The sequence below is a fragment of the Dendrobates tinctorius genome, unplaced genomic scaffold (assembly GCF_039654945.1).
Source record: "Dendrobates tinctorius isolate UK_male_01 unplaced genomic scaffold, ASM3965494v1 ptg000005l, whole genome shotgun sequence".
NCBI lineage: Eukaryota > Metazoa > Chordata > Amphibia > Anura > Dendrobatidae > Dendrobates > Dendrobates tinctorius.
This window is the reverse complement of record NW_027361673.1, coordinates 32,466,875-32,486,538: the sequence shown is the minus strand read 5'-3', so window position 1 is coordinate 32,486,538 and position 19,664 is coordinate 32,466,875. Positions and strand designations below refer to the sequence as shown.

Sequence of the window (19,664 nt, the reverse complement as noted above, 5' to 3'; positions counted from 1 at the left end):
CCTTGGACGTATAGGTACGTCCAGGTGATTTTGCTCGCACAGGCACTACAATATTAGATTTGCAATTTTCACTCTGCAACATTCACTGCTGCTTGTTTCTGTAAAACAACCGTGGAGTCAAAATCGTCACTGCAACTGTAGATAAACTGACAAAGGGGTATACTGTATTTTTAGGATTATAAGACGCACTTTTTTCCACCAAATTTGGGGGGAGAATTGGGGTGCATCTTATAATGTGTATATACCTTACCGGTACCGTTGCTGCCGGCCACAGGCTGGGATGAGGGGGTGTCTGGCGGTGATGTGGGTGCTCAGCGGCGCTATGGGGGTGTCCGATGGTGCTGCCCGCTGCTGCTGCGGGTGTCTCTTGTGCTATGGGGGGCTCTGCCGACATTTTGTGAAAGGCCAGAATCCCCACAGTTCTATGGTTCCCTGTGCGGTGGACTCCGGGAAAATGGCCGCCGGGGGTGGCGCATGTGCAGATACAGATCTCGGCACCAAGATCTCAGGAGATGAGATTTCAGCGCTGAGATCTCATCTCCCGAGATTTTGGTGCCGAGATCTCCATCTGCGCATGCGCCTCCTGCCGGCGACCATTTTCCCGGAGTCCACCACAATGGAAACCATGGAACTGTGGGGGCTCTGGCCTTTCACAAAATGTCAGCAGAGCCCCCTGCACCACCGGAGACACCTGCAGCAGCACCGGGCAGCACCGCCGGACACCCCCACAGCGCCGGATACCCCCGCAGCACCAGGCATCCACAGCAAGCCGCATATCGGAACACCCCCTCATCCCAGCCTGCAGCTTGCAGCATCACCCCACTCCTGTCTCCTCCAGCAGTGACCCTGGAACCCCGCTTCACAGCAGTCACTAACCCCGGTAAGCAATAAGACGCATGGATTATAAGAAGCACCACCATTTTATAAAAAAAATTCCTATTTTTCTCCTCAAAATTGGGGGTACGTCTTATATTCCGGAGCGCCATAATCCAAAAAATACGGTAATTTCTAAAATGGGGTCACTTCAAGGGGGATTCTGCTCTTCTAGCACTTAGGGGCTCTGATTATGGAGTCTACAAACTATTCTAGGAAAATCTGTGCTCTGTCCCTCCCGAGTCTCATGAGAAAATGCACAACAAACTGACCGATCAATTTTTTTCCTATTAGCCCTTACAAAAATAAAAAAATTGGGTCTGAAACAACATTTTATCAGTAAAAATTATTCTTTCTTCACTATCCAATGGTGCAAAATTATGTGAGGCACATGTGGTGTGAACATGTTCACTGCACCCCTGGATGAATTCATTGAGAGGTGTACTTTGTAAAATGGGGTCACTTATGGTGGGTTTCTGGTGTTCTGGTACCTCAGGGGCTCTGCCAATGTGACATGACATCCTAAAACCATTCCAGCAAAATCTGAACTGCAATTCGTCGCTTCTTCCCTTCTGAGATTTGCACTGTGCCTCAAAAGTAGTTTCGACCACATAGTCTAAAAAGATTGTACTATTGAAAAATGAATAACTATTATGTATAAAAACTGCAAAATGCTAAGCAACTTGTGGCAACTGCTTATCATGCCTCTCTGAACTACATCTTTTATGCTTCTCTTTTGTATCCAGGTGCTATCCATTGCTATAGTTATAGTATTGGACCAAAAGGGGGCTATAATGTGACAACATAGTTTTGCAAAGTGTGATCTCTGGCCAAAAATCATATAAAGACATAGTGACTATAAACGTGAACCCAAGCCATAAATAAAAGTCACCAGAACATTTCCTAAAATAACCTACAGTTTTAAAGTTAAACGTACTTTTTTAACATATTTGGTGATTTTTTTTTAAAATTTTTAATTTCACTACCTAAATAAAAAACATTAAGCCTTGCATTTTTTTAAAACTCTGGGTGCAATACCTACCAGAAGGCAGACATTTTATGTTTTGCAGAAACAATTTTTTCTAGTCATCTCATTATCATCACAGGAAGAGTGTGAGTGGTACTTGTATATAGATGACACAGGATCACCCAATTCACAACAGGTGATGATCACACCTACCTCCTCCCACTCTCTGTACAGTGACCTCTGCACACATCACAGAGCATTCCTAGAAAACTCTCCCATAGAAGTGAATGAATATGAATCCTATGGCCCATGTAGCTGCTGTAAAGCATACCTCTAAATGCTGCTAAAAGCACCTCATCCCCAACACCATGGCCGAGGTTTTATAAAAAATTTATAAAAAAGCAAGAATCTCTCGGGGACATGCACTGGTAAGCACTATAACATTATTGTAGACCAGTGTTCCCCAACTCTGGTCCTCAAGAGCCACCAACAGGTCATGTTTTCAGGATTTCCTCAGTATTGTACAGGTGTTTGAATTCTTGTCTGTCCAGGTAATGCAATTATCACCTGTGCAATACTAAGGAAATCCTGAAAACATGACATGTTGGTGGCTCTTGAGGACCGGAGTTGGGGAACACTGATACAGACTATGGGTCAAATATTCATAAGTTATGTACATGTCATAATATATCAATATGTCTCATTAAGAAACATCATAAGTTACTGAGAACCATATCAAATATTCTGAGGTGTTAGGCATGGCTGAAAATTTGTCATACTTCATGAAATATTGTGAGCTATAGTTTTTAATATATACATATGTATGAAGGTACAGAATATTCCTATATAGTTATCATATTAATAAAAACAGCACCAAAGTGGAATGGTATACTATTTATGATCATTAAAGTATTCACAAGTATTGGTGTCAATATTGGTTCTAAAGTGTGCATTGTGTCTTTAAGTTTTAACAACGCTAATGCAGAATGGAAGTGGTATACTATATATGATCACCAAAGTATTCACAGGTAAAAGTGTCAATATTAATTCTAAAGTGCATACCATGCCTTTGAATTTTAACAATGCAAGAGCAAATGGGTAATGTATCTCATAGAGATGTATAACATACACTGCTCAAAAAAATAAAGGGAACACTAAGATACCACATCGTAGATATCACTGAATAAAATATCACAGCTGCAAATCTTTATTCATTACATAGTGGCATGCGTTGAGGACAAGAAAACAAAAATGATCAATGTAAATAAAAATTAATATCCCAAAGAGGTCTGGATTTGGAAGGATACTCAAAATCAAAGGGGAAAATCAAATTACAGGCTGATCCACCTTCAGTGGAAATGCCTCAAAACAAGAAGGAAATGATGCTCAGTAGTGTGTGTTGCCTCCATGTGCCTGTTTGACCTCCCTATGACACCTGGGCATGCTACTGATGAGTCGGCGGATGTTGTCATGATGGATCTCCTCCCAGACCTGGACTAAAGCCTCCGCCAGCTCCTGGACAGTCTGTGCTGCAACGTGACGTTTGTGGATGGAGTGAGATATGATGTCCCTGATGTGTTCAATAGGATTCAGGTCTGAGGAACGGGCAGGCCAGTCCATAGCTTCAATGCCTTCATCTTACAGGAACTGCTGACACACTCCAGCCACACGAGGTCTGGCATCGTCCTGCATTAGGAGGAACCCAGGGCCAACCGCACCAGCATATGGTCTCACAAAGGGTCTGAGGATCTCATCTCGGTACCTAATGGCAGTCAGGCTACCTCTGGCGAGCACATGGAGGGCTGTTCGACCCTCCAAAGAAATGCCACCCCACACCATTACTGACCCACTGCCAAACCGATCATGCTGAAGGATGTTGCAGGCACCAGATTGCTCTCCATGGTGTCTCCAGACTCCGTCACGTCTGTCACATGTGCTCAGTGTGAACCTGCTTTCATTTGTGAAGAACACAGGGCGCCAGTGGCAAATTTTCCAATCCTGTTGTTCTGTGGCAAATGCCAAGCACCCTGCACGGTGTGGGGCTGTGAGCACAACCCCCGTCTGTGGACGTTGGGAACTCACACCATCCTCATGGAGTCGATGTCTAACCATTTGTGCAGACACATGCACATTTGTGGCCTGTTGGAGGTCATTTTGCAGGGCTCTGGCAGTGCTCCCCCTGTTCCTCCTTGCACAAAGGCTGAGGTAGCGGTCCTGCTGCTGGGCTGTTGCCCTCCTACTGCCCCCTCCACATCTTCTGGTGTACTGGCCTGTCTCCTGGTAGCACCTCCAGTCTATGGACACTATGCTGATAGACACAGCAAACCTTCTTAACACAGCTTGCATTGATGTGCCATCCTGGATGAGCTGCACTACCTGAGCCACTTGTGTGGGTTGTAGAGTCCTTCTCATGCTACCATGAGTGTGAAAGCACAACCAACATTCAAAAGTGACCAAAATATCAGCCAAAAAGCATTGGTACTGGGATGTGGTCTGTGGTCTCCACCTGCAGGACCACTCCTTTATTGAGGGTGTCTTGATAATTGCTAATAATTTCCATCTTTTGCCTATTCCATTTGCACAACAGCATGTGAAATTGATTGTCAATCAGTGTTGCTTCCTAAGTGGACAGTTTGATTTCACAGAAGTTTGATCCATTTGGAGTTATATTCAGTTTTTTAAGTGGTCCCTTTATTTTTGTCGAGCAGTGTATATATAGTCTATATTTCTAAATGGCATAAGAAGCTTAGGATCTAATCAAGTATATCATCTATCAGCAAAGTCTGTGCAAAAGAAGTGTGGGGATTCAGCTTATGCGTGTCTAGGAGCCCCTACGAGTAGAGATGAGCGACTATGCCTTTCTTAGGGTTGAGTCGGGTTTCATGAAACCCGACTTTCTCAAAAGTCGAGTCGAACGAAATCGGCCGACTATCGTGAAAAGTCGAAGGTCCGACTGAAACACAAAACCCAATGCAAGTCAATGGGGAAGCAGTAAACACACCTACATGCCGGACCGCTTTTTTAAACTGCGCGAAAACTCTCTCTCTCCGCTGCATGCACATGTCATCTCGTTGCCCACAGTGTACGTCCTTGCTCAGTGGCTGAAAAAAGTCACGTGCAAGCATTCTGGGAAATCCGATTTTGGCGCTCGGGTCAGCGACCGAATGGCGATCTCACGCTATGGTCGTGTTTCGTCGAAACCCGACTTTAGCGAAAGTCGGCGACTTTTGAATTCGACTGACCCGTTTCGCTCAACTCTACCTACGAGTGTTTCACCCTGCTTCCTCAGAGGGCTAAGGAAGCAGGGTGAAACACACATTGAGGCTCCTGGACATGCAAATGATAAGCTAAATCCCCTCACTTCTATTGTACAGACTTTGCTGATAGGGGATATACTTGATTAGATCCTAAGCTGCTTAGGCCATTTAGAAATATAGACTATAAATATATGTTATATATGAGATGCATTAACCATTTGCTCTTGCATTGTTAAAATTTGAAGGCATGATATGCACTTTAGAACCAATATTAACACCAATATTTGTGAATACCTTAATGATCATACACAGTATACCATTCAACTTTGGTGGTGTTGTTATTAATATGATAACTACGGTATCTATTAATACTCTGTACCTTTATACATATGTATATATTAAAAACTTTATCTCACAATATTTCATGAAGTATGACAAAATTGCTACCGTGCCTAACACCTCAGAATATTTTATATGGTTTTCAGTAACTTTTGAGGTATCTTAATGAGACATATTGATATATTGTGAATAGTGATGAGCGAGTATACTCGTTTCTTGAGATTTCCTGAGCATACTCGTGTGATCTCCGAGTATTTGGATGTGCTCGGAGATTTAGTTTCTGTCGCTGCAGCTGCATGGTTTATGGCTGCTAGACAGCCTGAATACATGTGGGGGATTGCCTGTTTGTTAGGTTATCCCCACATGTATTCAGGCTGTCTAGCAGCCACAAACCATGCAGCTACGGCAACAAAAACTAAATCTCCAAGCACATTCAAATACTTGGAGATCATCCGAGCATGCGCGTGAAATCTCGAGTAACGAGTATACTTGCTCATCACTAATTGTGACATGTACATATCTTATGAATATTTGACCTATAGTCTACAATTATATTACAGTGCTTCCCAGTGCAGAGATTCTTACTTTTTTTTTTTTTTAACAAATTCTTGTATGCTTTTTTCTATTTTAGAAAACTAATAAACTGATAATTTTAATTAAATAGTGGCATTGTACCTGCACCAATTGTTCGACCTTTTTGACCTTGGCCAAAGAGTTGGGGATGTTGTTAGTTATGTGGGGTGCATCCCGTACTGAATTTAGGTTGTTTTAAGAGATGTTAATGGTAACAGAGGCTCATGCAAGTTGGCTGCGTCATAATCATATTGTGAAAACGGATAATAAAGTCTACAATTGGAAAATAAAAACAGATTAAGAAGAAAAATATCTTACCTTGGCAGCACGCTGTAAAGGGAGACATACAACTGTATCAGTATTGCTAGAAGGTTTTTCATTAGAATGTATTGTGCAGTTATTCTATAATGGCGGAGTTATTATTTATATGAATGCGATAGTCTAAACTTAGGGTTCCATGGCAAATGTTGATTGTTGCGACCTGCAACTATAATGGTTTCTTAGGGCCAAGTTCACACAACCGTATTTTCGCTCTTAGTGCTGTCTGTGAAAATACGGACTGTACTCAGACCAATGTTATTCAATGGGGCAGTGCAGATGAGTGATTTGTTTCACTGACCTTATCTGCACATTAAAATAAAAGCTGTAGCATGCACTAGTTTCTTCCATGTGTCAGATGAGACCCATTCAAGTCTATAGGTGCGAAAAGAACCCAAGCTATCCCATACGGAGCAAGTGTATAGCATCTGATTTTTATGGATACTTTGCATTTCCCTAACATAGAAATCTGTATTTGGTTTTGTACATTTTTTTATAACTTCTGCTGTATTAAAACAGATTGCACGTGGATGACCAATGAGAAGAAAATCACCTCCAATTTCTGGATGAAATTTAGGCGATATTTTTATACGCTCGTGAGATCGTTGCCTAAGAGAGAGTCACAGGTGACCCCTATTATTGACCCATCATTTTGCAGTAATATGTCATTGATGTTTGTCTTTTCCCTCCATAGGGAAACATTGTGACCAGGCTAAGCCTTGTTTTTGCCATTACCAAAAGCCTACAATGTATATTGGACTAGTAATTTGGATTTCAAAACTATAGCCTTTATTTTAGGCATGCAGGTTTTCCTTTTTCAAGGGAAATGTAGTCTTTCTACAGATTTGTGCCGTGACCCAGGTTATTCACCCCTAACACAATTTGCTACCTAAAATTGAACCGCAAATTTTGTGTTGTCTTTTGTGTTTATTTGACATCACCTCTAGGGATGAGCGCACACGTGGAGGTTCGCATTCTGGTACCCAAACTTGAGCCAGAACACAAACCCCATTGAAGACAATGTGGACCCGAACTTTTGATCTGGAAAATTCTATCTCACTTCCTCTGGAACTCTGAACATTGTAACAGACTCCTGGGAGAAGTCAGTGTTTGGCGTTTAACACCGGATACTAACTGTCCGGTACGAACTCTTATCTTTTAAGCTCGGGTTAATTCATCTCTATTTACCTCCCACTGAGTCAATTTCATGATAATTATGTAACCCATGCAGTTAATGCTGGGAATATTTTTCTGTTATCTCACCAAAAATTGAAATAGAGCAAAAAGTTATCTGTACCTCAAGATGGAACCAGTAAAAGCTACAACTTTCCAAGCAAAACAACAAACCCTTACCCAACCCCATCAATATAAAAAGTTATGGGTCTCAAAAAATGGTGATGCAAACCAATTTTTTATTTTTAAAGTTTTGAATAAAAAAAATATATACATTTGCTGTCGGGATAAGCGTACTTAACTGTGCAGTAAAAATGACCTGTTAACTCTATGCTGCAGGCAACATGTAAATAAATACAAAACCCAAATTGAGAATTTTTTTTTCGCTATTTTACATAACTTTTTTCATTCATATGGTAAAATTAATGGTGAGGTTGAAGATTACATATTGCTACACAAAAAAACAAGCCTACAAATAGCTATATGGGAAAAAAAATTACAATTATGGTTCCTGTAAAAGAGGATGAATAAATGAAAGTGCAAAATAACAAAAATTAGAGGGAGTTATATGTGCTGAAATGCCAAGGTTGGAATCCAAAGTTCTAATTTTGAAAAAAAAAAAAAAAGGATTATACAGTAGTGATGAGTGAGTATACTCGTTGCTCAGGTTTTTCTGAGCATGCTTGGGTGACCTTCAAATATTTTAGCGTGCTCGGAGATTTAGTTTTAATCGCATCAGCTGCATGATTTGCGTCTGCTAGACAGCCTGACTACATGTGAGGAATGCCTGTTTGTTAGGGAATTCCCACATGTAGTCAGCCTGTCTACAAGTGGCAAATAATGCAGATAAGACGATGAAAACTAAATCTCTGAGCATGACAAAATACTTTGAGGACACCCGAGCAACGAGTATACTTGCTCATCACTATTATACAGCCATTCTGACTTACATTTTCAAAGTAAGTACACCAACCTCATCAGGTCTAATAGATGTATCTAATAATACAGTGGGGAAAAAAAGTATTTAGTCAGCCACCTATTGTGCAAGTTCGACTTGTGAACGCTTACATAAAGCGTTTGAGATCTGTCATTGCCAACAAAGGATAAATAACGAAATATTGAGATGTACGTTTGTTAATGACCAAATACTAATTTTCCACGATAATTTGCAAAATAAATCTTGTCAAATCAGACAAGGGGATTTTCTGGATTTGTTTTCTCATTGTGACTCTCATAGTTGTGGTCTACCTATGATGTGAATTACAGGCCTCTCTCATCTTTTTACGTGGGAGAACTTGCACAATTGGTTGCTGACTAAATACTTTTTTTCCCCACTGTATATGCAATTTGTATTGTGAAATCTAATGACAGATGAGCTATGAAAACCACACAGACTTATGAAAGGATTAAACCTGAACTAATATTGCTGGGAGTGAATAAGATTGACAACTAAATCATGATTTATAAGCTTGATATACAGTAATACTATCAAACCATTTAGCGAATATAGTTATACTTACGACATGTCTCACGTATAAAGTCAATAAGTTCACATGACTGTACAGAAATAACACAAGAAATTATATTTATTTACTGAGCAAAGGATACAGATGTTGTAATTCTTACTCTATGGACAACATAATGATGGGTTCACATTAAAGTGTTGGCCCCGGTCCTGCTTGTTCAGCAACTCGCCGCTGTCTCTCTCTATCTACAGTATTTATTGCAACCAATCTATCTAAAATATGTCCGAGTATCTATTCTTCCATAGCATCTATTGTAAGCCTGTGACTGTAAAAATACTGCAAGTAGTGTACAACTCAACCAAATGTTAAAAGAGGTTGTCCAGTCTAATTGATAAGTCTGCAGTCACTGTGAGCGACTGCAGACTTATGAATCCCGTAAGCACAATACTGTGTGCTGTGAGGATTCGCCGGTTTCTGAGTTGGGAACGGCGGTGATGTATGCTCATAGATTGTAAGCTTGCGAGCAGGGCCCTCACTCCTCTTGGTATCTGTTATGATCTATGTGATTATTGTTATGCTGTAATGTCTATTGCCTGTACAAGTCCCCCCTGAAATGTAAAGTGCTGCGGAATATGTTGGCGCTATAGAAATAAAATGTATTATTATTATTATTATGCTTTATACATTCTCCAGGACGGAACCCAACTAGTGGGAGTGGCCTTGCTTCGTATCCACGAAACATGATTTTTCTGTATCAATAAAGTTTGCACATTTGTATGAACATTTATTATGGTTATTCATAGTTTATCGTATTAAAGGCTTTAGAGTAATTTGTAGGTTGTTGTACAATTATAGGTAATCTTTATTGTTTTCAGTGTGAATCAGCAACTAGTGTCCTAGTGTCCAATTTTTGTTATTAGCGGTCGTAGGTAGCTGGAATTCTGTGCTCTTGGACTTTATTTTATATTGCGAACATATAAATCCCTTAAAACGAATTATTTATTTTATACATTAAAAAACACCTATCCCAGTGAAAAATGGTCAATGCCAAAATTAACCAGACCTTTTTGGCATTGACCATTTTTCACTGGGATAGGTGTTTTTTAATGTATAAAATAAATAATTTGTTTTAAGGGATTTATATGTTCGCATTATTTCTGATTCCCATGAGATATATATTTCATACGTTCGACTTTATTTTATATGTAAGTGAGGGATCCTGTTAATGTTTATTTAGACCCCAGGGATTTTTTTTGTTATTTGCACTTGATGTGCCCCAAGTAGCTGAATTATTTATCTTTGTACTAGAATATAGCCAAGTTGGACTTTATACCCTAATTGTATTTGGAACCTGCACCCGCAACTATCTTTCTTATTTTTATTGTCTGTCTATCTAAAATATGCAACGTAAAAGATAAAAATATAATTTATATAATACATACGGATTGTTCACTTTGGCCTTTATTTCCTTTTGTTCCCTGAAAGTAAAGTATATTTTGATACATGATTAAGTATTATACAAAATGCAAATAACTTTTCAGTTTTCCAACTCTTTCTAGACTATGCTTAAAGCACCACCCCAGCTTTTTTTTAATTTATTTCAGCACTATGGTGGTGGCAGTAATGCAAGTTTTGTGTCCCTAGTAGTATATTTACAAGCCCGTCATCTACTGTTCTACGTGCCGCTCTGGTCATGAGCCGCCATCTTGTGACTGTAACTTCTAACTGACCGGAAGTCAGTGGCAAAAGTCACAAGCTCTCAATGTAAGAGACCCTTGCTCTGGCTTTCATAGACTTACACTGAGTTGTGACCTCCAGCCCAGTAAACACTGGAGAGATTCAGCAGGTCACAAACTGCAGATGACGACCGGGAACAGATGAATAGGTCAATATGGCAGCTGGTAAGTATAAACTAGTTGCAGGGAACTTACATTAGTGACACTACTCCAGCACTGAAAAAAAAAAAACCCTAGAGGGGTGCTTTAAGCAAACCCAAGCCACACTGCCTTGGGCAGGGTATTTAGATACAAGGATAGGAAAGCAAACTGTCCTGTGTGAAGGAAAGCTTAACTGCAACTTTGGGTAAAGTAGTGCATAAGGGGTCAAATAGTTTTCTGGACTTATCAATTCATCTGCCTGATCTTTCATGGTGTGGTAATTATACATATTCCCATCTACTATATAATTGTCTAATTCTGTCTGTCTGTAATGGAAATCCCACCTTGCTGATTGGTTGCGGCCTAACTGTCGCGACCAATCAGCGACAGTTGCTTAGTCGTCGTGGCAACACGGCCGCATTGCTTATTGTACAGGTACATTACAGCCGTTAAAGGCATCACTGCTGCGCTGCTCATTACACAGGCACAGTTCTGTATATATTCTAGAGTACAATACATTAGGTAATTAGGTAACAGTAGAACAGTGACTGCAGCTCTGGGTGTAACTTGCGTACAATACATTAGGTGACAGCAGAAAAGTGACTGCAGCTCTGGGTGTAACTGGAGTACAATACATTAGATAAGATCTGAACAGTGACTGCCGCTCTGGGTGTAACTGGACTACAATACCTTAGATAACAGCAGAACAGTAACTGCAGATCTGGGTGTAACTGGAATACACTACATTAGGTAACAGCAGAACAGTGACTGCAGCTCTGGGAGCAACTGGAGTACAATACATTAGATAACAGCAGAACAGTGACTGCAGATCTGGGTGTAACTGGAGTACACTACATTAGGCAACAGCAGAACGAGAAAGAGTCCGGGGGCTGTCGGGAGGTGAGTATATCACTATTTTTTATTTTAACAGAGACTCAAGAATACCCGATGCAATAGAATCGGGCCACCATCTAGTGTTATATAGTCTGGCAGGCAGTAATTATTTTTTAGATTTATAACTCTGTTGAATTAAAGAGTAATGTATAACAGCCCCCATATACATTACAAAAAAGTTGTCTGAACCAGCTGGATCAGTCAACAGATTAATATGTATAGAGGCCTCATGACTCTACCCTAGCAAATGATGTAAGAGGAGAGTAAGATCCGGCTGTTGAAATTTCAACAGTCAATTCTCTTGTTTGTTAGGAAGATTAGCCACTGCCAGGGGAATCTGGCAGCAGCTCTCTCATAGAGAACAAAGGAACGCTCCTCATTCCAAGGTATGGGTGAATTGGGACACAGTTTGGTCTACCTAATTATCGTTCCACTGATAGATAGGTATGCCCAGCTTGTAGGATGCAGAAATAAATGGTGTTGCCTAGCTCCGTAGTAAAGAATACACAATGTTGGAAAACTTGTATATAAAAATGTAAAATCTGCATCATTAAAAAAGAATAGGAGACATTAATCAAACTTAAGCAAAAATTTGTGACCTGTTACAAATTTGCCGCCATCATCACTACTTTTCTAGTAAAAGGTGGGAGCTTATTTGGATCAGGCATGGCCACCTTCAGCTTGGCGGATTTACTATCATTTACACCAGAAACCAGTGTGAATTATAGCGAACATATTGCCAAATCATTGATGTCATCAACTTTGTGCACAACTATGGTGCACAGGTTGCCCTAGATGGAACAAATTTATTCAGAATTGTGTCTCTTAATAAAGTTGTCACATTTCACTCCACAAGCTTTTGAGTATAACTGGCAAATAACCACTAGTCTAATACTGACTTTTTAATTTTTTTATATACTTCATTTGTAAGACTTTCCCCAACCACCTGGAATTGCTGCCCCAAGCTTAAAACAATGTCAGAAACACATGTTTTAGTTTAGCCTTTTTGAAGATTAACTTGTAGGACAGTCCCATAAATGAGCATGTTTGCAACAGTGACATAAATAGAAGATAAATCTTTTTATATTGTATATCTAAACAATGGCAGTCATTCAGCTCTACAGATTATGATATTTCTATATACCAATTCATTAATAGCTGAAGACTGTAAAACCTATTACCAGTAATTGCTGAAACGTACCCTCCGACCTGGGCCTCCTGGTATTCCTGGTTCGCCAACTGCACCTTTATCTGGAAAGTCCTATGGTGCAATAGTAAAATTGTAATGTCAGGTATGTTTATGTAAGCTTTTATATTGGCAGATTACCAGCTCTTATAAGTGCAGTATATGTATATTAACTGGTAGGTTTTCTAAAACATATATACAGATACAAAGCAAAGAGACAGAAAAAGGACACACAAAAAAATAATAATTTTTAGGTGTATGAGTTTTACCTATGTTTTTGGAAATGTTTGCATCCTTTTGCTGTGTTTCACTTTTGATTTTAGAGTAGGGACAAGGAAGACCCTTGACCTTGGTTGTAAGCTTGTGTATTATCGAACAATACCTCATGTATATTATATACATTTTACTGCTCTTTTTTAATTTCTATGCAGGATACAGTCAGAACCATCACTGTTGGTCTTGTAATTGTCCTTATGGAGTGCTCTTATCTAGTGCTGGGAAGTCCACCCAATCTATTAGTATGAGTGTCAATAATAGTCTGTAAGCCAGACACTGTGTGCTACATCTGTGTGACTGGTGCCCTATATAAGCTTTATCTGTTTGCAGTTCTAATAATAGGCAACCACCCTGTCCATGAATTGGTAGGTGTGTGAGTAGTTGTTTCATCTGTATTTTATACCTGTGTTGCCTCTGCCTTTAAAGGGAACCTGGCACCAGGTTTTCCCATATAAAGTGGAGCCAACACATGTAAGCCATCATATACAGCAATCTAGAATGCTGTATATACAGTATGTTCTCAATGCGCTCTGCATAACACAAAACATAGCTTATACTTACCTACAGGGTGGTCTGGTTTGATAGACATCACTGATCTTGATCCAGCACCTCCACCTCTTCACCGTCCTTTTTCCCTGCTTCGTGTGGATGACGCATCCTACTTTACCCACACAGTTCCCTCCAGCGTGCTTTTGTCGGGGCAGTGCAAAGTACTGTAGAGCGCTGGCACTCTTTGACCTTTCCCAGTGAGTATGCATTACAGTATATTGCTCTGTCCTTAGCAAGGCAAATAGAAGTGAACCTGTGCAAGAGTTGGATGGAGTACACTGTGGGGATTACATAGGACATATCATCCACACATAGCAAGAAGGAGGCTAGGGATTGCAAGAAAAGAGGAGATGCCGGATCAAGACCAGCAATGCCTATTGGACTGGACCATCCAACAGTGGTATAATAAAAGATCTTTTTCGTGTCATGCAGAGCGCATTGAGGACATATACAGCATTCTAGAATGCTATATATAAGGGTTTACAGGTGCTGGCCCTATTTTATATGGGAGAAACATAGTGACAGATTCCCTTTAACCCCTTCATGACATTTAACATACCTATATGTAATGGTCGAGTAGGTGCTCCCTACCAATGACGTAGGGATCGCTGCAGGGAGCTCAGCTTACGTTATAGCCGAGGCCTAACTGTCACAGCCAGGAGTGGTGCCCGCACCGCCCTGGTCTGACTAACCCCCTAAAAGCTGTGATTAATATCGATTGCAATATTTAGGAGGCTCGGAGAGAATGGGGACTGTCTGATATGCACCCCGCGACATCATCACAAGATCTCGATGGTTGTCAAGGCAACCCGAGGTCATCATGATGACATTCGGGTCTACCAGCTATGGCGGCCTGTTTAGACAATGCCAGGATCATAGTCTAAGCGGCTTCTGTCAGTGTAACACTAACAGGTATAATGCATTGCAGTGTAGTGAAAGTTAAAGTCCCATAGGGGGACTAGATGAAAAAGTAAAGCAAAAAAAAATTGTACAAATATATTTTTTTTTAAAAATCACAAAATAAGAAAAGCTGAATTTTTTTTCTACATATACATATACATACATATACTGTATTATAAACATTATATTATTATTCTAAAGCAACATTTTTGTGGGAAAAATGTTAATTTTGATTTCTTCCTTCCACATTGCTTCCTGTGAAGCACCTAAAGGGTTAATAAACTTCTTGAATAAATTGAAAAACTGTTGTTGGAAAAATGAAAAATTGCTGATTCATTTTTAAATCTTCTAACTTCCTAACAAAATTTTTTGAAAAAAATTGTGCTGATGTAAAGTGGACTTATTGTAATTATTATTTATTAACTATGTAGTGTGATATAACTAGCTGATTTAAGGGCATAAAAAATCAGTGCTTGAAAGTTGCAAAATTTTCATACTTTTTGTTACTTTTTTATATTTTCATAAACTGAGATCATATTGACCAAACTTAAAACTATCATGAAGTACAATGTAATTCTCAGAATCACTGGGGTACATTCAATTGTTCTAGAGTTATTAACTTATAAAGCATCGGTGGTCAGAATTGTAAAATTTGGCCTGGTCATGAAGTTGAAAACAGACTTGGGGGTGAAGGGGTTAAAGGTCGCTGTTGTATCCATTAAGTACATTTTTTTTTACCTATGTTTGTCAAATGGAAGCCTTTTTTATGCTATGTTTTTTTATATGTACAGATAAGTATAACAGAGATGTGACTTTCAATTTTAGGCAAGCAAGCCACTGGATAATGGCAGGAACAACGTATGTTGGAAAGCAATGGAAAAGGAAAATTCTGCAATTATAGTGTTGCCAGAATAAGGATGAAAATAAAACACCTACTCTAAAAAAAAGTGGATGGAAAGTTAATAAAAATTAGGACAATTAACTGACATACAACCCTAGACACCAAAAGAGGTTAAACTGCGTCCTCAACCAGTTGGTGACAAAGAGGTAACATTTCTAAGTGCCCAACTAATTATTCGGCCTGCTGCTCACTACTGTATCCAAATGAATCCCACAGAACATGATAGAAAAAAACTCATACCACAAGATATGGCCTTCCCAAAACCCTGTCTGATGACAAATGCACATATAGCAGGATGCAGTAGGCCTCCACTAAAAAAGGCAAGGGGCAGCACAGGTGCAAACTAAAAAAATGAATGCATACAATGAGTACATAAAATGAGGTATTGGTTAGTATTTTGGCCAAAATAGATTAAGTCCGCAAGCCACGTCATGGCTCCTCATATTTGCGAGTCCTAGCACTATTATCAAAACAGCTAACATAGAAAAAAATTCAAAAAAACTCATACCACAAGATATGGCCTTCCCAAAACCCTGTCTGACGACAAATGTTCATATAGCAGGATGCAGCAGGCCTCCACTAATAAAGGCAAGGGGCAGCTCAGGTGCAAAGTACTGATAAAAAAACCCATCCCACACCTACCAGACCATGGAGGGGTTGGCTGCCTAGTAGAAAAAATGCACATAGATAAGGCTTGCATAGGACGCCAGTCACACAATGTGATGCAAAGTGTCTCGCTTGCAACCTATTTGTCATGGTCACGTGTGACTGGACACACCGCCTCCAGCAGGGCGAATTTAAATAATAGAACGTGCAGCCGGATACACCGCCTCCAGCAGGCGAATTTCAGTAGTACATGTATGTCTGGATACACCGCCTCCAGCAGGGCGAATTTCAGAATAAAGGGGAAAACCAGGAAAACAATTACAATGATGGCCCTGTGATAGGGAACGGGGACGTGGAGACCTCCTGCACTCCCCTGAGTCAGTGTCTCTACATTCCTAATGATCCCTAGGCCGGTTCCACACCAGGCGCCGATCAGGATACCTGAAATCCCTAGCTCTCCCTGAACCAATCCCTTACTAGTGAAGTGGATGGTACAGAAACTATTCCCACCACTGCACTAAAACACACATTGAGGAAAGTGACAAACAGGGAAGCACCACTTAGCTTTGCTCTGTTGCTAATGCTCCAAGCAACAGAGTCCAACACCTGAGTGCATCTTTTCCTCCAACCGAATCCAACACCTGAGTGCAGCTTTCCAGCATCAGAGTCCCACATCTGAGTGCAGCTTTACAGCAACAGAGTCCAGCATCTGAGTGCAGCTTTCCAGGAACAGAGTCCAGCATCTGAGTGCAGCTCTCTTCCAGCAACAGAGTCCAGCATCTGAGTGCAGCTTTCACCATAGCTGCCACTCCACCAAGCTTTGCAAGAACTCCTCGCTGACACCATAGCTGCCACTCCACCAAGCTTTGCAAGAACTCCACACTGACACCATAGCTGCCACTCCTCCAAGCTTTCCAAGAACTCCTCGCTGACACCATAGCTGCCACTCCAGGATTCTGACTGGGCTGCCCGGGACTCTTCTCAAGTTCCTTCCTTCACCAAGGATGGTTGGAAAAGACCAATATCACCAACAGTGAGTGAGAACACCTGATACACCTTTATAGTTAAGAGCCAGAGTCTCACACCTGTTAGAGATTCCCGTGCAATAACGCTTACCACCACCGGGGGCAAACAAGAACAAAAGACACCACTGTGTAATAACCCTAATGGCCACCGGGGGCAAAACCAACTCTAAGCAACCAGCTCAAAGAAAAAAAAAGGTTACTTATTCAAAACCTGTCATATCCAACCTGGATCATGACAACCATTAATGACACTCATAGTATTATCAGGCGGGCTGTTCCAGCACTATAATATGCAACACACAGTGACAGACGCCCCAATAGACCAAGCCAACAGAAAGAGGCCTGGCTGCATCCTACAAAAACTGATATGATAAGTGCAAAAAATGAACTCTGAACTCTCCATCCAAAATTCAAACAACCTATTACGTCATGCTTTGATTGGACACTAGAAAACATATTCAACTTCCAACCCTGGACCACTGAAGAACATGCTCGCTGTAACAGTTTGCTGAAGACTTCTAGCTATTAGTGATGAGCGAATGTGCTTGGCTAAGGGGTTATCCGAGCATGCTCTGGTGCTGATTTTCTTTGTTGTGCTCAAATAATATGTTCGGTTCCCCGCGCCTGTATGCCTCATGGATTGCCTGTTTGCTACAGCAACGAGACATGCAGTTGAGGGGACTCGAACATATTATTTCAAGCATCCCGAAGACACTTGGTTACAACCGACCATAACACCTTGTTCGAGCACGTTCTCTCATCTCTACTAGCTATCTGTCAACCAGCACAAAAAACTAGCAGAAAAAATAATTCTAGTACTAATGCAAATGAGCATATAAGTTGGACGTGTGCTGTATAATAGGACATCACACTGACCCAAGTTATTCAACAGAGCTGTTCAGATGAACGTTTTTTTTCTTGGTTCAACTGTCTATGAGAAAAAAAAATCGCAGCATGCACTACTTTCTTCTGAGTCTCAGATAAGACTCACCAATTCAAGTCTATGGATGCTTAAAAAAAAATGGATCCCACACGGAACATCCAAGTGGCATGCGATTTTCATGGATACATTTGTATTATAAACGTAGCAAACTGTATTTGATGTAAAAAAAAATTAATGTCACATGGACAGAAAAAAAGCGTACACGGATGTAAGAAGGATGAAAATTGGAAATAAAGTAGAAAAATGTTGTGTTCTGGATGAAACTCAGATGATTTCTCATACGCTGGTCAGCAGCCACCCTTATTCCCATTATTTGGGATGCTGATAGCCTTTAACAAAAAGAGTAGTAATAGAAACTTAATAAAAGTTCACTTTCACCTGTTCTAAAAGCCTAAAAAGTTAGTGTGAAACCGGTAATGAAATGTTTGATACTTACACTTTGTCCTTTTCCACCATTTTTTCCACGTTCTCCTACCACACCAGGCTCTCCTTCCTCTCCCTGGAAACAATATATAGTTTAGTTTTTAAATTTACTGAATTCAATAAATTAATATATTTATTTTGTACATTAGCAGATATTTGTTCTTTTTGTGACATGATTATAGGTCTGCTGTTAACAGCCTTTTACAGATAAGTTTTAATTTCAAATTGGTTTTTATTAAAATTTTTATAATTCAAAAGAACACTAGATTGTAAAACACATTCCCTCGCAGGGGAATTTTATCTTGTCGTGACATACATAGAGTCTATAAAGGGAATGACAAGACAATTACAACAAATGGGTAACACAGTAGGGAAAAGAAGCATTGGATCCAGGGCCGGCGTCAGCACCCGGCGCACTCGGGCAAGTGTCGGGGCCCTGGCGAGACGGGGGGGGCCACTCACGCTGTCTGGGACACAGCGCACACACACTGCTTAGTGTCACCCTCACAGACACCGTACTGTGCTGTCTATCTCCATGCACTCGGCACACAGCAGGAGTCACAGCAGCGTCCTGGCAGGAATTACACGCACAGACTGAGGTGACAGCACTGTACTATTACTCTACAGTCCACACACAGCAGCAGCATCACAACAGAGCCCTCCCCCAGCACATGACCACTCACATGACCATGACGTCAGCGCAGGTCCTAGCGCCCACCACTAGACTCTAGCTTCCAGCCAAGAATTAAAGGATCCGTGCGAGCCGGAGATAATGCAACAGGTTGGTTAGGGGTTTTAACTGCAATGTACGAATTTAAATGTGTATAGAAAAAAACGAATGACAGATGAGACATGAGCAGAGTGAGAAGAGCTCCCCAACATCCCACTGCATTCTGATAGAAGGTACAGTAACTGCAGCCTTCTGCAAATTCAGCGTATTACGTGTGATTTCTGCCCCTGTGGAGCACATGATGGGCCGTGGCTGTCAGCAGTGGACAGGCAGGACCGGGGACTTGGCTCACATTAATTTGCATTGTTTTTGCTGTTGCTTCCTGAGATCTGCTGCATTGGGCTCTTTAAACTGCAACATCCCCAGCAGTGATCTGCACAGCAGATGG

General features: G+C 40.7%; 1 protein-coding gene across 1 annotated transcript in view; it reads right to left on the bottom strand.

The window, feature by feature from the left end:
- The window catches only part of LOC141084521 (collagen alpha-6(VI) chain-like), a 389,499-nt gene that overhangs the window by 52,277 nt on the left and 317,558 nt on the right, over positions 1 to 19,664 (bottom strand). Inside the window, exons 28-32 of the mRNA XM_073569287.1 lie at positions 18,560 to 18,622; positions 12,939 to 12,998; positions 10,409 to 10,444; positions 9,021 to 9,057; positions 6,328 to 6,339 (exon numbers count right to left, since the gene is read on the bottom strand). Coding sequence (XP_073425388.1) covers positions 6,328 to 6,339; positions 9,021 to 9,057; positions 10,409 to 10,444; positions 12,939 to 12,998; positions 18,560 to 18,622 — 208 coding nt within the window. The remainder of the gene's footprint in view (positions 1 to 6,327; positions 6,340 to 9,020; positions 9,058 to 10,408; positions 10,445 to 12,938; positions 12,999 to 18,559; positions 18,623 to 19,664) is intronic.